The 16,669-nt window shown below is 37.6% G+C and overlaps 1 protein-coding gene across 6 annotated transcripts in view; it reads left to right on the top strand.

The window, feature by feature from the left end:
- Mtp (microsomal triacylglycerol transfer protein) overlaps positions 1–16,399 on the top strand; it is a 60,503-nt gene extending 44,104 nt beyond the window's left edge. For all 6 annotated transcript variants that reach the window (XM_071678303.1, XM_071678299.1, XM_071678298.1 and 3 more), the window contains 7 exons: positions 127–339; positions 3,125–3,343; positions 6,976–7,188; positions 11,019–11,213; positions 11,408–11,562; positions 12,885–13,029; positions 16,131–16,399. In XM_071678303.1, coding sequence (XP_071534404.1) covers positions 127–339; positions 3,125–3,343; positions 6,976–7,188; positions 11,019–11,213; positions 11,408–11,562; positions 12,885–13,029; positions 16,131–16,298 — 1,308 coding nt within the window. In that variant the 3' untranslated portion in view covers positions 16,299–16,399. The remainder of the gene's footprint in view (positions 1–126; positions 340–3,124; positions 3,344–6,975; positions 7,189–11,018; positions 11,214–11,407; positions 11,563–12,884; positions 13,030–16,130) is intronic.
- The last annotated feature ends 270 nt before the right edge of the window (positions 16,400–16,669 follow it).

Genomic DNA, 16,669 nt, shown 5'->3' with positions numbered 1-16,669 from the left:
CAGCAGCATATCCTTTCAATTGTTTGCAATTTAAAACAAGGTAGTGTATGCAGAATTATCTTTGAAGTAACTTAGAATTAGTTGAGATGTAGTTCCCAGGAAGAAATATTTACAGAAATCTTTTAGATTGTTTCAGAAGTGAGAAACTTTCTTGTTGAGAAACTGAGAAACTGCAGCATTGAGTCTTGTCAGTTAATGTACATCCGTGCATTGAAAAATCTTCGAATGGCAGACACTGTTGATGTATTACTTGAATTTGCTGAAGGAAATTCCCGCAAGCCAGCTATTTATGCCATCCGTGCGCTACAGACCATGCCTGATAGTTATATAACCAAAGAGGTAATGTGTATACCAAAGAGTAGCTTGATTTATTTTTGTTATGTGCTGTATCAGCTGTTCTTATTTGTTGTATAGGTGATGCGCATTTGATCTGCCTTGATTTGGTTTTGTTGCCTGTTGATATAGGAATATTACAGTATAAATTTTTTTACCCATCTTACTTTCATAATTTCTTTTTTCAAAATTTGACTAGGATGTATTTGTATTATTCTTTTTTGAGTGAATGAACTAGATAGAGCCATAATTCATTGATCATGGAAAAGGTTTGTAAGCAACAGGTATTAGCCAAATTCCTAAAAGTTTATTAGACATCAACAGTGCCCAACTTGCTAAGTAAATTTTAAGCCACCAAACCTGCCCATTGCCAGTAGCATCTTGTACTAGATGTCTCCGAGCAGAGAAAATACTCCTTTCCTCAAAACTTGACTAGAATCAGATATTTTTGTTGGATTTTGTTTTCTCTGAATCAAATACTTATTGTTCATGGTGCAACTGGTTTTGACCATACTAAGCTTTAGAGTAGGTCTCGTAAAACTAGCTGCCCCTCTGACAATTAGAAATATGTATCTTATATTTTGTATTTGCAGCAGAAAGCTAGATTTTTTACTTTTTGATTTAACCTCATCCAATGAACTGATGAATCTATAGTTTTTCATCGACAGCAGAACAACCATCATATATGAACTTATATCCCCCAAACAGATAAAGTGATATTCTAGCTATTCATAACTAGACAGCGACGAGGTATAAAAAAAAAAAAAAAAAAAAAAATTGTTCTGTAATTATGTTCAGATGTGTGCTCTGATGAGCTGATCTTTTCTCACCTCAGTTATTACATTCGTCCCTTTTGTAATGGTTTCCAACATTGTATGGACATTTAAAGCGTAAGACTGTGAGTTACCTAATAGCAAGGTATGATAACCTTCCCTCAGTTTAAGTCCACAGCTGCTAGTGCATTATATTTCTTATCACTCATACATTTTCAAGAACTTTAGGATAGAAACTGATAACACAGCATGATTGAAATTAAGGAATCAGCTGTATTTGTATTGATCATCATCAGTATGATTATTCAAAAACAATCTCAAGGGACTAAAAAAGGCTTTATGTTCCTTGAAACTTGAAGTTACCAGAGTTGTTTTATTTAGATGATGCTGTAATGTAAGCTGATTCAGAGAAGGAGTTGGATGAGTTGATGGTTTTTAGTGTTGATGCATGTCAGAAGAGAATGCTGAAAAGTAAATATGAGTGAAATTAAGGTTCTGATATTTAAAGAAATGAGATGCTATAAAGTTTTATCACTTTGAATTGGCAAGAACTGAAAGTTGTGGATGAGTTAAGACACTTTGTAGTGAAATTCAGGGAGGTGGTAGTGGGATGGCAAATGATGAGAATACGGTCTTGCAAAAGAGAATAATTTGAAGTTAACTGAAATATATGGTGCTTTTAGAGAATTTAAGTTTAGTGTGCATGGAGTTTGCATGAGGAATTATTTATTTAAAATTTGATATTTGGAAATCAGAACCTTGACAAGTAAAGAGCAATGAAGATGGATAACTTTTGTAGTTTCTTCAGCTTTAGGAGGATTAAAGTGATGGAAATATGGGAAGGATAAGTAGCGTAAAACAGATCACTAAAAAAATCATAGATGAAAAACATAAAGTGTGTAGGTTGTTATATATAACTGAAGGGCCCCTTTCATGGGGATCCTACATCTATGCTACAGTCAGTACCAGGAAAGCAATGGACTTCTTTATTGTGAAAAGTTCTTTGATGAGATTGTACTCATTTTAATTCGTTGACAGTAATACAACCTCATCATAGATAGCTTATCGTACATGATGTAACCTTATGAAGGCAGAGCCTGGAAACACCTGGTAGGTTGTTCAAGATATATAGTAGTATAATTGAAATTACAAGGAGAAGAGTTAGACCACAAAAGAGAGAATTTGTTGGTCAGGTGAAGATGCCAAAACTGTCTCATTTGACAATCCCACATCTTTGTGCAAAGCAATAAATTTAGAAGTGCTATGTTAGTATTGAGCTTTCTTTTTCCTTCTAACACACTGGATTTCATTCAAGACTGTGTGGAAGTTTACTGAGAGGCTGAAGGCATCTGATGTATGGTGTAGGAATGGGAATCTTATCACTACTAGTTTCCTGGGTATCAGTAGGGTTAATGAAGCTGCATAGTGAGTCAGCACTTTAGTGCTTGTCACATTGTACTCCTCTGACCCAGGTAGTTGTCTTTTGTTTCTGCCTCATCCATATGTGGACTACTGACATTCTGTCCACAAATGTCCAGTCTCTCCTTGTTATACATAACACTTGACAACACAACTCATGCCTCATAATGGTAGATTTTCCTGCAGAGCACTATGTGCTAGCCCTGCCTTTTGCCAAAATGGTATCAATAATAGAACGAAATAGTTGATAGGAACATTTAGGTGGGAGCATTAGGTAGAAACATTGGTAGAAGTAGTAAGTAGGAACATTAGGCAGGAGCATTAGGTAGAAGTAGTCAATAGGATGATTAGGTAGGAGTCTCTGCAAACACTATGCTAGAGTTGCCCTTTGTCAGTGGCTTGTTAAGGGTGAGGCACTAAAGGCTAAGAAGTGGCACTCGAATTCACTACAGTACTTAGGAGACTATTGCTGTGGCAACCCAGGGTCCTTGACAGATTTCCAATTTGGAACAGGCAATAATGATAATAATAATAGATTTATCTTATAGTGATGATAGTTGTTTATTATGTGTTCCCAATTAAATCTTAATGTTCCTTAGGTGTGTAAAAGAATTGAGAGAATCTTCCTGGAACTACATCATCAGCATGACTCTAGTGTAAGAGCCATGGCAGCTGATATCCTTCTAAGACAAAAGCCCAGTGCAGAGAGCTTTGAATCATTCTTCCAGATCATGTCTTCTCAGGACACCAAAGAACTCAACACATTGCTTTTGGGTAGAATAATAGACTTGGCTGACAGCGATAAACATTTACAACAGGTAAAAAGAATTGCACAGTATTTTGATTACCTGTTAGTTATCAGTAACATGCCAAATGATGATAGTATGGAAAGACTTATGGTATTGTCATTTTTAACCATGTGCCTTTACAGTTTTCCTGTTCTTATTTTGTTTGTGATACTCTACAATGACCTACTTTTAATTGAAAATTTATATTACCTGTTTTCATTAATTATGGTGAGTATCTCCCTGTGTGAGAAGTTAGATGAAATGTGATGACTTAAGTTTAGATGTACAAACTATTTTGGCATTGTCTGGGTTAGTGTGAAGTCATTAAGTTAACCTCCAGAAATACTCGGTGTGGGGCGGCGACAGGAATGGTTGAAGGCAGCAAGTATGAATATTTTTTTATTATTATTATTTTGCTTTGTCGTTTTCTCCCATGTTTGCGAGGTAGCACAAGGAAACAGATGAAAGAAATGGCCCAACCCACCCCCATACACATGTATATACATACACGTCCACACACACAAATATACATACCTATACATCTCAATGTACACATATATATACACACACAGACATATACATATATACACGTACATAATTCATACTGTCTGCCTTTATTTATGTACATGTGTATATATGTATATGTCTGTGTATGTATATGTTGAAATGTATATGTATGTATATGTGTGTGTATGGGTGTTTATGTATATATATGTGTATGTGAGTGGTTGAGTTATTCTTCATCTATTTCCTTGCGCTACTTCGCTAATGCGGGAAACAGTGATTAAGTGTAATAGAAAAATATGATATAGGAAGGTTCATTGACCATGATGCTTGTTAGGAATTTTTATTGACCTCACATACAGTAGTATATTGAGATTGCATATAGATATATAGACTTTGTTCTTTACATACTTATTGAAAGAGATGTAATGTGATAATGACCTGTCTTGGATAGTGTGGGATTTTGTTTATGCTCAGTGGTACTGAAGGCAAATGCAGTTATAGTAAGTTAGAATTTTATGTCTTAGTTTATTATTCTAAATATAAAAGATGGCTTACAAAGAAATAGAAACTCAGGATACATTGAGGTGGTAGGAAGTAGTTGATAGGCAACCAATGACCAAGGAGATATATTACTAATACTACCTGCCTGATTATCTGGAAGGTTCTTGATGGTTGTACATTGAGTCAGCACTTCATTGGTTGTCAAGTTGCACTCCTCTGACCCAGGTAGCTCTTTTTTCTTTCAGCCTCACCCACATGTGGACTATTGGCACTCTGTCTACAAACATATAATCTCTCCTTGTCATTCATAGTGTTTAACAACACTAAACTCACACAGCTCAGTTTTTATAACTAGATTTTCCTGCAGTGATTACTATGTGCTAGCCTTGCCTTTTGGCAGAATGATAGGAACAATAGATAGAAGTAGTAGGTAGGAACATTTAGGTAAGAACATTAGGTAGAAGTAGTAAGTAGGAACTTTGGGCAGGATCATTAGGTAGGAATAGAAAGTAGGAACATTAGGTAGGAGCCTCTACAGACACCACACTAGAGCTGCCCTTTGCCAGTAGCCCATTAAGGACAAGGCATTAAAGGCTAAGAAGCAGTATTGGGGCTTCGCTAGTTTTGGAGACTCTTGCCATGGCCTTGTCTTGAGGGAGTTCCAGTTGGGAACAGGCGTCAGATATAGGTAGATAGATACATTGAGAAACAGAGAAGACTGGAACCAGGAAAAGTAAAGTGTGGAACTTGAAAAATCACCAGAATAATGCTGTTTGAAGAATGTTAAGGAGTTGGAGGAAGTGATGACATAAGTCAGTTGATGACTAATTAATCATATTTTAAAATTTTTCAGAGGACATCGTAACAGATTATGTAGGTGATGATGATACTGAAAGTTTATTCGATAACAGTACTTGTGTATGGGAATTAGAAATAATGCGTTTTGAAATCCTACCACTTAATACATTTTCATAAATGCCCTTATCCTTCCTTCCATAAACCAGACTCTTCACTCGCACATGTAAGCTGCTTTTCTAAATACATCCCATTTGTTGCCCACTCCCCTAGTTTAATTTACTTTCATCTTATGCCATTCTTCATCCAGTTTCTCGTGGTATCTCTCTTCATAGGCCTTATTTCCATGCTCACTCACTTTTACCACCCTCTTCCTGCCCATTTCATTTTCTCTTTTCCTGAAGCTACCACACGTATTCATAGTCACATTCACCAAGAAATGATCAAACATCCCACCAGCTGCCCCCTCAGCAAATTCACATCCAGCAGTCTCTCCCTTTCATGCTTGTCTTTTATTATATAATTCAGTATTGCCTGTTTACCTTATGCCTTGACTCACCTTTCTATACTTATGTTAAATACTACTACTAATACTATTTGCTATTTCCCACGTTAGCGAGGTAGCGTTTAGAACAGAGGACTCGGCCTTTGAGGGAATATCCTCACTAGGCCCCCTTCTCTGTTCCTTCTTTTGGAAAATTAAAAACGAGAGGGAAGGATTTCCAGCTCCACGCTCCCTCCGCTTTTAGTCACCTCCTACGGCACACAGGGAATACTTGGGAAGTATTCTTTTTCCCCTTATCCCATGGATTGTATATACCTTTTTTTATCCAGATATTCACAGTCACCAGTCCCTTTTCAGCACATAACTATTTTCATTAACACCGTATAGCCCATGCCCCCACTTATACCCTCAACTGTGACATAACCGACTCTTGCATTCAGTCTTTTCTGATATTCACCTAGCTCCTCCCAAAACTCTCACCTCTTCTTCCTCACTTCTCCCACTACTAAATGTATATGCACTGACTATAACTCGCTTTTCATGATTCACTTTCATTCACCCCAACATCAGTCTGGAATTCACTTCCTACCTTTCTAATATATTCCCACAACTCCTCCAATAGAAGTTCCACCCCTTCCTTTGTTCTTACTCTTAAACAAACTTCAGTTTCTTATCCTAAAACATTCCCAAATGCTTCTTCCCTTTCCCTTTGAGCACAGTATCTATAAGAGCCAGAACATCCAGGATTCACCCCAAACATACTACCTACCTCACCTTTCATTTTATCCTGGTTTCATTCGTACACGATCAGATACCCAGCCTGAGCATTTGAGAAGGATGAGTGCTCCTTCATTGGCTCTTTCTTCTCTTCCCACTTTTAGATATTTAAGTTCAAGAAGGGGACAGTCTCCAACCTTTGCTCCTGCCCCTTTAAGTTGCCCTCTATGACTAGCCGTAGATACAGATAGTATTCTTTCTCCCCTAATCCCAGGGAGAGTAAGAAATATCCATCTTCATTATAATTTTGAAAAAGAATTTTCTGTAGAGAGAGTATTGTAGAATGACCAAGTGATTTCAGTTAAACTGAATATGTTCTTTTTATGCAATGTCTGTTTATACAGCTTTCTTGTGTCTTCCACCATATTGCTGCCTGCACAGGAAGGCTCAACTCCATAGCTGTACCTTTTGTGAGTATCAGTTTTATAGTGTGTAGGGTCCAGTCTTTTTCCTGAAGACTAGCACAGGTCAGGACTCTTTATTTCCTTGTAAGATAAACATATTACTGTCTAATGCTTGTATGATGATTTAAAGCTAGAAATGACTTTTATGAGAATTTCTTTATTTTTTTCCACAGATGCTTAGGAAAATTGTAAAAGATCCCAGATATAATAATTATCACATTCTGGGTCAAGGTGGCCTTTCATCAGCATTCTCACGGCCATTGTCTCAAGATAAAAGTGCCAACTCCTCCTTCAGTAACATGTTAGAGATCCAAGGGGGCCTTCTCAAGAGGTCTACAGTTGATGTTTTTGTGGAGAGTCAGGATGCTCAGATGAGACTACTTTCAGTAAGTTAATAAACAACTGACCTTTAAGGTAATGCTATACTGTATTTGAATAAAATAATGTGAATTTAGGCATAAAACAGAGGTCATAACTACATGATGAAACATCAGTGGCCTTGTAATCACTTGAAATTGGTATAGGAAAAAGATACTACCTCCAAACTACCCTGCTTACAGCAGGCCTTGGGAAATTGTCCAGGTAGTAGATATCATTGGAACTTCCACCACATAATCTCAAACTTTGGCTCTAGATATACCATTGCATTTCTCACACCTAGGATTTCTTAGATTTGCCTGGATACCTGTGAAATTCAGGACAGTTTCTAGAAACGTTAATTTTTAAGCTGATGATAATGATTCAGCTCTTTGTCAAGGTCAGTCAACATAAGGTGATCCAGTTGAAGTGGACTGAAGCTCTCCATTAGAATTTCTTAACATCAAGTCACTTTAAGAATTGACTAATTTTTCTGAGGTGCTTTTGATTATTTTTGCAGTTTGGCTTCATCTATTACTATTTAATTGGCCCTTTGGCATTAAAGCATGTGAGGCTGATTTTATAGTATGTATAAAGTGACCTCCATCTTTAATTCATTGCAGTTATGTCTTCATTTGATATACTTGGTGATGAATGGCTTGATTATCCATGTTTGTTAGAGCAGCATTCCCCAACCTTTTTAAAGTTCCATACAACTAACGTGTTTATCCTGCACTTTATCTACCACTTGTCAACTAAAATCTCAGCGTAACAGAAAATACTCTGAACCTCAGTAGATTGTACATCCTGCACTGTATCTACCACTTGTCAACTATAATCTCAGCGTAACAGAAAATACTCTGAATTTCAGTAGATTGTACAATATGGCATTACTTAAAAAGATGTTTATTAAAGGTATTGTTCTACATTTCTTTCCAGAAAAATGTGAATCTCTTTCCTAACTTCTTTTTTTAGTTGACTGCCATTTCCTGTGTCAGTGAAGTAGAGCCAGAAAATAAATGAAGAAAGGCCACATCTACTCATATACTCACATGTATACTTATACACGCATACACATACTTATGTACTTATATATATTTATTATTATTATTATTATTATTATTATTATTATTATTATTATTATTATTTTGCTTTGTCGCTGTCTCCCGCGTTAGCGAGGTAGCGCAAGGAAACAGACGAAAGAATGGCCCAACCCACCCACATACACATGTATATACATACATGTCCACACATGCAAATATACATACCTATACATCTCAACGTATACATATATATACACACACAGACATATACATATATACACATGTAAATAATTCATACTGTCTGCCTTTATTCATTCCCATTGCCACCCCGCCGCACATGAAATAACAACCCCGTCCCCCAAATGTGCGCGAGGTAGCGCTAGGAAAAGACAACAAAGGCCACTTTCGTTCACACTCAGTCTCTAGCTGTCATGTAATAATGCACCGAAGAGAGGGAAAAAAATTGTTATGTTTAAAGGAATAGTAATCCCAACAGTATTATATGGATGCTAGACAAATGCTATAAAGTAGACTGTGCCGAGGAGAGTGGATGTGTAGGAAATGAAATGTTTGAGGACATAAGTGGTGTGAGGTGGTTTGATCAAGTAAATAATGAAACGGTAAGAGAGATGTGTGGCAGTAACATGAGTTTGGCTGAGAGAGCTGAAGAGGATGTGCTGAAATGATTTGGACATATGGAGAGAATGGGTGAGGAAAGGTTCACAAAGAGAATATAGATATCAGAAGTGGATGGATGAAAGAGCCCATGTCTTACATCCATATGATATTGTTGGGACTACCATTCCTTAATACATAACCCATGTTTGCCTTTCTAGATGACATTCTTTCATTCCACACGTTCTTCAGCTCTCCCAAAACCTTCGCCCCTTTCCCCCGCTTAACTCACCTCCACCTCCATGGTTCTGTTCCCTGCCATGTCCGCTCCCAGATATCCAAAACACCTCCCTTACTTCAGTTTTTCTCCCCTCAAACTTATACCCCAACTAACTTATCCCTCGACCCTATTGAAACTAATAACCTTGCTTCTATTCACATTCATTCTCAACTTTCTCCTTTCACACACTCAAAACTCAGTCACTAATTTCTGCAGTTTCTCAGTCAGATCTGCCGCCAGTGCTATGTCACCAGCAGACAACAACAGACTCACTTCCCAGGCCCTCTCATTCCCTACAGACTGTATACTCACCCCTCTTTTCTAGACTCTTGCATTTACTACCCTTCACCATCCCATCCATAAACAAATTGCAGAACCACGCAAGAAATAAGGCTAATGCGATGAACCAGTTGCACACTGTTGTTTGGGAGCCATTGCAGTGAAGAGTATTATGTACAGAGAAATTATTGTTCAGGATTTACTCAGCTAAAGAATCCCTCAACTTTAGTTATCACTTTTTTATTTTTAAGGTTTCAGTCACAGACGAAAGTTCACATCAAGGCCAGGCCTTAATTGAAACTTGAGAGGGCTATGATAGGGAAAAAGAAGAAACACAGGAAAGTATTTATGAAGTTTGGAGGAAGTGAAAAACCTGTCATTTAAGATGTACTTGATCATAGCTGTTGGGAAAACAAGAGAAGGTAGAGAGTTCCAGAGCTTCAAGGTGAATAGAAAGAAATATTTTTCAGAACAACCCTCCCTTGAGTTGTCAGTGGCCACACAGTAATCATGTGATGCAGCAGCTTTCTGAGTATTATGTGGTCTACTTAATTGTGGGAGCACACAAGCAGCCAACTCATGGGAGCAAAAACTAAAGTAGTGCCTATAGAAGAGGGAAAGTAAACCAATGCTGTGGCTTAGGGCAAAAGAGTCAAATTTTGACATTATCCTGGGAGAGTTTATAAGCCGGACTGCTTTTTGCTCAACTCTGTCAGGTAAGGATGCAGAACTAGAACCACCTCAGATGTGAGAGCAGTACTCCATACAAGGATGAATCAGTCCTTTGCACGAATGAAGCAACTATTGAGAAGAAAGGAAATTTTTACTTCTAAGCAGGACTCCCAGTTTCTTAGAGGCAGTCTTAGCTATATCCATAATGTTGGGTTTTCAAGAAAGAGTGGATTTTACAGCAATACCAAGTATGTTCATTGAGTGAAGAGGTGGAATTACAGAATCCTCAAAGGGTCTAGATATGAGAGTTGTTAGGAGATATCCTGTTTAAGTCTGAGTTCATCGAGGAAGTTGTGTCAAGATGAGATGCAGGTCAAGTGAAAGCGGAATTGAAGAATGTGGTTGAATGCAGTGTTGAGTCATCCACTTATGAGTACATTTGGTTATTTGTGGAAGACAGGAAATCGTTGATAAAAAGGAAAAAAATGTGCAGGGGATCAGACACAACCTTGATGGACACTGCTGTTGATGGAGAAAGGGGGGGGGGGTTAGTTTTGTCAACAGTCCATCCTTATACTAAGTTTTTCAAGGAAATCTATGGCGTTCACAGAAATACCATAAATTGAAAGTAATGATTCAGGGATTTGGATGAAGGCAGCAAGTATGAATATGTACATGTGTATATATATGCATATGTCTGTGTATATATATGTATGTATACATTGAAATGTATATGTGCATGTATGGGCATTTATGTATATATATATGTGTATATGAGTGGTTGGGCCATTTTTCGTCTGTTTCCTTGCACTACCTCACTGACGCAGGAGACAGCGATTAAGCATGATTATGATAATGATGATAATCTGTATGCAGTGTGACATGTGTTTCCTTTTTAACCACACATATTTAAATGCAGTGTAACATGTAATTCCCTTTTAACCACTATTTTTTTTCGCTTGTCCCATAGTTTGGTATCTTTTCTGGTGGTTTAAGTATGTTTGGTGGCGATGGTGCAGTGGATGATGGAGAAGAAGCAAATGCTGGTATTGAGATAACCCTCATGGATACACAGCTGCGTCCATTTGTGTTTTTCACTGGGCAGGGTGAACTGATGGGACATGTCTGGTCAGGCACAGGCTCAGAAAGAACAACTGCTCTTCAGGTATGCAAATTAAAGAGGTCACCTTTAAAATGTTTTATTTGTTAAGACATCAGATCTCCCTTTTTTATATGAGCTGTACTGTCAACAACAATGCCTTTAACATAGTCATAATAAGAAAAAAAATTTGCTGAGAATTTGAGTTGGTACAATTTTTCTTTTTATACCTTATTGTCGAATGTATTTTCTCCTTACAGGGTTCATTGCTCCTTCAAGATCATACCCAAGTGGTGCCATTACAGAATGGATTGAATGCTGAACTTATGCTCAATGGTGCCATTTCATATGATTTTGCAGGGCAGATTCAGATTTCTCTGTGGAATCGAAATGCTCATAGTCTTGTTGAAGTTGGGTAAATATAAACAGTTTTTCTTCAAAAAAGTTTAGGTGGTTTTTTCATTTCAGTTCATTGAGCATATAATTTTACCCCTGATTGTGTAAGTAGATATCCCTTAAGATTTCATTGACAAATTATCTTTGCTATAGCAGTTTGAAAGCAGCTTTCAGGAAAGTAAATGTGCCGAGATGGTGTGGTCCTGATGAAAGAATGAATACAAAGAATTATCAAAAGTGTAGATGAGTAAGATAGTTTACTGATAAATATGAGTTAGGACTGAAGATTCTAACTGTGCAAATATTTCACTCAGAAAGTGCATGCATGTTCCTGATCTATCCATTAAAATTAGGAATGGTAAAATGTTTACAGGTTGCACCTCCTTAATTCAGCATCCTTAGTACCTGACAATTACCAGGCTACAGAAAATGCTGGAAAATAGAAATTGACCCTTTTAAAGGTCCTCTGGTGAACACTCTTACCAGTTACCATGAGTTTGGTTTTATGTGTTCTTGCAGCATTGCTGCACTCAAGAATTGTTACCCAATCTTTGGAATCCTTACCCTGAGATGGAGACTCCTCAATATCTTGGGCAAGGGTTTTTTGTGGCATTTGATACTAATACAGGGGAGATTCATCAGCATTATGCACTTGTCCTGGGGCTTTAAGAAATTAACAAGACTGTTAATTAGCTCGGCTGCAGTGTAAACAGATTTTGGCACCTTAGCGCTGCTAACAGTACCGCCCTGGTGGCAGATTCAAAACGTGCCAGACCATGGGAGTTGCCTGACCACAGAGCACTGGACTAGAGAGGTACAACTTGTTCAGGAATATTTTGCAGATTTATAGGGATGGGTAAAAGAATGAGCAACAGACCATCAGAGCCTCACCTCTTTTAGGAGATCAAGCCTCTAAGCACCCAGAACATGGACTTAGAATACTTCAGAAACTTTGCCAGTTCCATGCCTAGATGTCTGCAGATGGTAATCAAGGCCAAAAGAGACATAATTTAGTATTCAAATGTGAATGTGACATCACCTTTTAAAATGTATAGGGAGGTAAACAAGTTCTTTGCTGACACTGTATGCCAAATACTGTTAAAAAGAATTAAGGTGGAAAATGAGAAAAAGAGAGCATGAGAGTAAGAAGAGGGTATGGAAATCAGAGGTAAATGGTTGTATAGAAGAAATTGTGTATGGGCTTACCTGCAGTGAAGTGGGAAGCATTGTAATATGTATAAGTATAGAAAGTATTTTTACGTTATGCTAGGATTTCACTAATTTCATATGTATAATGTTTGGGAAAATGTTAATACAAAACCCATATCTTATGATTTACAGAGCAGCCTTGGTTATACAAGGAGTGGCACGAGTTGACAGTTCATTTGTACAAACTCTTATAGAGTTCAACACTGGAGCACAGACACAGCTGAACTTTGTTACAGATCTTGACTTTTATGATGAGGTCATCATGTGTCTTCAAATGGTAAGATAATATAAAAATGAATTAAATTAACCATATTGCACTACATTATTACAATTATTTAACTGAAGGTCTCATAGCTTCAAGGATGCACTCCACAGAAGAGCTGAATAGATGGGCTCCTTTGGGGCAAGTAGGTCTGTGACTATTGTATGCATATGATCCCGACTTACATTGGTTTGAGTTATGATTTTTTTACTTTATAATGGTGCGATATTGATGCGCATTCAGTAGAAACCATACTTCAAATTTTGGATTTTGATCTTTTCCCAGGCTAGTGACATGCTGCACAGCAGCAGGGAGCCACAGCATCCAGTCAGCCACAAGATCATGAATGTAAACAGCAGTATCAAATTTATTTAATGTATTTTCAACTTATGATGGGTTTATATGAACGTAACCCCATCATAAGTTGGGGATCATATGTATATTGTTCTCTTTTACCCACTGACAGTGATACAGTCTTATCAGAGGTGACTACTTGCAGATGGTGTGTGATAAGTCATACTGTGATTTTTACATCAATATGAGGAGAGACGGAATGAGAAATGACATAGGATGAGAAGGATGAGAGTAAATGAAATAAAGAGAGTGCAAAGTATTTCAGGTTGCAGTGTAGTAGTGTGTAGGAATGTGTAAGATTTAGAAGACTGGATGTGGTTATATGAGAAAGGGTTTTGAATGGTGGAATAAGGATAGTGAAAGAGTAAAGATTTTATGGAAGGCATCTGCGAGGAATAATTGTGAGTAATTGGGAGATGTACAAGAGCAAGGGGCAGGAGTTCAAGAGGAAGGTGTGGGAGGTGAAAAAGAGGGTAAGTGAGAGATGGGGTGAGGAAGTATTGAACTTTAGATAGTCGAAAAATATTTTGGAAGGAGGTGATCAGTGTTAGGAGAATTAGACAACGAATGGAAATGCCACTGAGGGAAGCAGATTGAAGAGTGTTAACAGGAAAAGAAGAGGTGTAAAAGAGATGGAGTGATTATTTTAAATGACTTTTAACTGAGACATGGGTACTGATGTAAAGTGATGTCTCTTATGATACAGCAGCCTCTATCAGTTGATGTTTTCAATATCCCAGCTCTTGTTTAATGTCCATATGACACCTTTTACCGTTAGTTGTCCAGAAAAGTCTTTTTCATCACCAGCATGGTGTTAGAAAGAATTCTATCATCATTCTTCCCACAGCCAACCTTTATAAGTGTAGGTCTTGTTTACATGTTGACTCAGCAAAGAAATGCCTATAGAGATTGACAGATAGGCCTTATATTAGGTATTATGGGTAAATGGTTTAGGAGGAAAGCTGTTAAATGCATTGAGTTCTTACTAGGAGAGTAATAAGTGTATGCAAATAGGAAGGGAGGAGAGTGAGTTATTGTAAGTGAAGGTGGGTCTGTGTCAAGGGGGTTTGATGTCACCATAGGTGTTTAATGTTCATGGATTGGATGGTATATCTCTTATCTATATCTCTGATATCCGTTCTGTGTAAGAACTCCCTCAAGGGAGTGGCCAAGGCAAAAGAGCCTCCATAACTTTTGAACTCCAGTGCTGCTTCTTAGCATTGAAAAGGCTACTGGCAGAGGACGATTCTTGTTTAATGTTTTCAGAGACTCTTACCTAATTTTCCAACTAACTACTACTACTTAACGTGTCTATTTAATATTCCAGCTTCATGTTACAAATTGGTACTTCTGCCTAATGCAACCAGGTAGTGCTTCAACCTACTATCTGTTTATTTCTCTGTATCTCTGATGCCTCTTCCCACTTGGAACTCCCTCAAGTGGGGTGGCTGCATCAATAGATTTTCCATAACTAATAAACTCCAGTGCCACTTCTTAGCCTTTAATGCCTCACCCTTAACAGGCCACTGGTAAAGGCTAACACTAATAGTCTTTGCAGAGGTTCCTCCTTAATGTTCCTACTGACTATTCCTACCTTCTACCTCTGCCCAATTTTTCTACCTAAAGCTCCTCTCTAACATTCCTACCTACTGCTTCTGTTTATCGCTCCTACCATTTTGCCAAAAGGCACTGCTAGTGCAGAGCACTCATAGTAGGAAAGTCTAGTTGTTAAGAATGAGTTATGTGTGTTATGTGTCGTTAACTGTTATTTGTGACAAGGTGAGGTTGTATGTTTGTGGGCAGAATACCAGCAGTCCATGTGTAGGTGAATCAAAAAGAAAAGGCATCTACCTGGGTCAAAGGAGTGCAGCTGGACAACCACTGAAGTGCTAGCTTACTACACAGCCATCTCTAACCCCCTGAATACCCAGGGACGTAATACTGGTGATATACCTCCTTAGTTGGTGTTTGCCTGCCAACTGCTACCTACAGGACTGGATTGGGTGGTGAGGGAAGTAAATGTGCCACCAGAGCTGTGTCATCTCTAAATAGCTACTGACTCACTTCACAGCATGCTGTAGATCCATCTCCGCTCCAAGACCTTCACATTATTCCTCACTCTTCACATGACACCCACTTTACACAGATTCATCGTCACATGGAGCCACTAATCCTCCTTCCTTTGTACTTGTACACACACCTTACTCTCTTGTTAAAAACTCCTTGCAGCATTAGTAGCTTTTCGTCCATGCAGTATGTTCATAAGAACTTCCACAGGGCATCTTTTATTAGCCATAAGCTTTTTATAGGTATGTAGGTGCCACATACAGATTATTCTCTTTCTGCAAGTATTTCTCTCGCATATTCTTCAAAGCAAACACTTGGTCCTTATCGTCTGTCATTCCTATACTCATCCTGCTCCAGCCCAGTCTTGCTCTGTGCATGCCACCTTCTGAGTCATCACTCTTACATAAATCTTACCAGTCATTCTCAATAGATTTATACATCTGTAATATAAGCATTTACTTTAGTTCCCCTTGCCTTTGTACATGGGTGTTATGCACACATTCTGTTAAAAATACTGGCATTTCTTAGGAATCATACACAGAAGTGGGATATTTCCTTTTTCCAGCAACTGTACTGTTACAGTACTGTACCTTTATCAGACCAGTATTTACCTAACTAAATTAGTAAGTCTATATAAATTTATTGTAAAGCTTGTGGGTATTACCTAAATTCTTGATAATTCATCATCATTTCAGGTGCAACCGAATTTCGAGGTGATAAACAATGTGCGCAAACTCGAACGCATCCCTGGCAGTAATTACATGCTAAAGAAGTACAAAAAGAAATTATTGCCTGTATCAGGAAAAACGTATGTAATGAACAAGAAAAATACAGAACTTTGTAATAAAATGTTTAATAAATAAGTTAAATCTATATCTATAGCTATACTGAATGATATATTCTTAGACTTTTGGGATGTAAAAATGAATATTTTTCATAGTTTATAATACACTTGAAAATTTAATGTGATATTTCTTATGAACAGACCTTTTTTAGAACTTTTAGCCCTGAGGACTTCAAGATTTGTAAAAGCTAACCAATAAAAGGTAAGGTCCTTTTTAGAGTACACAATAAAACAGAATTGTGTGAAGCCACTTTTCTATTAGAATGTAAGTATTTTTTGGGCTGTGCTATTAGCATTATTTGTTTTATGTAAGCTCTTAGTGCTCTTAATTCTTTTCAAACAAATTGATGCAGTTGCCATTCTTTAGACAAAGTAGAATAAAAAGCATAT

This window comes from Panulirus ornatus, chromosome 27 (assembly GCF_036320965.1).
Source record: "Panulirus ornatus isolate Po-2019 chromosome 27, ASM3632096v1, whole genome shotgun sequence".
Taxonomy (NCBI): Eukaryota; Metazoa; Arthropoda; class Malacostraca; order Decapoda; family Palinuridae; genus Panulirus; species Panulirus ornatus.
This window is presented reverse-complemented; position numbering and strand designations above follow the sequence as displayed.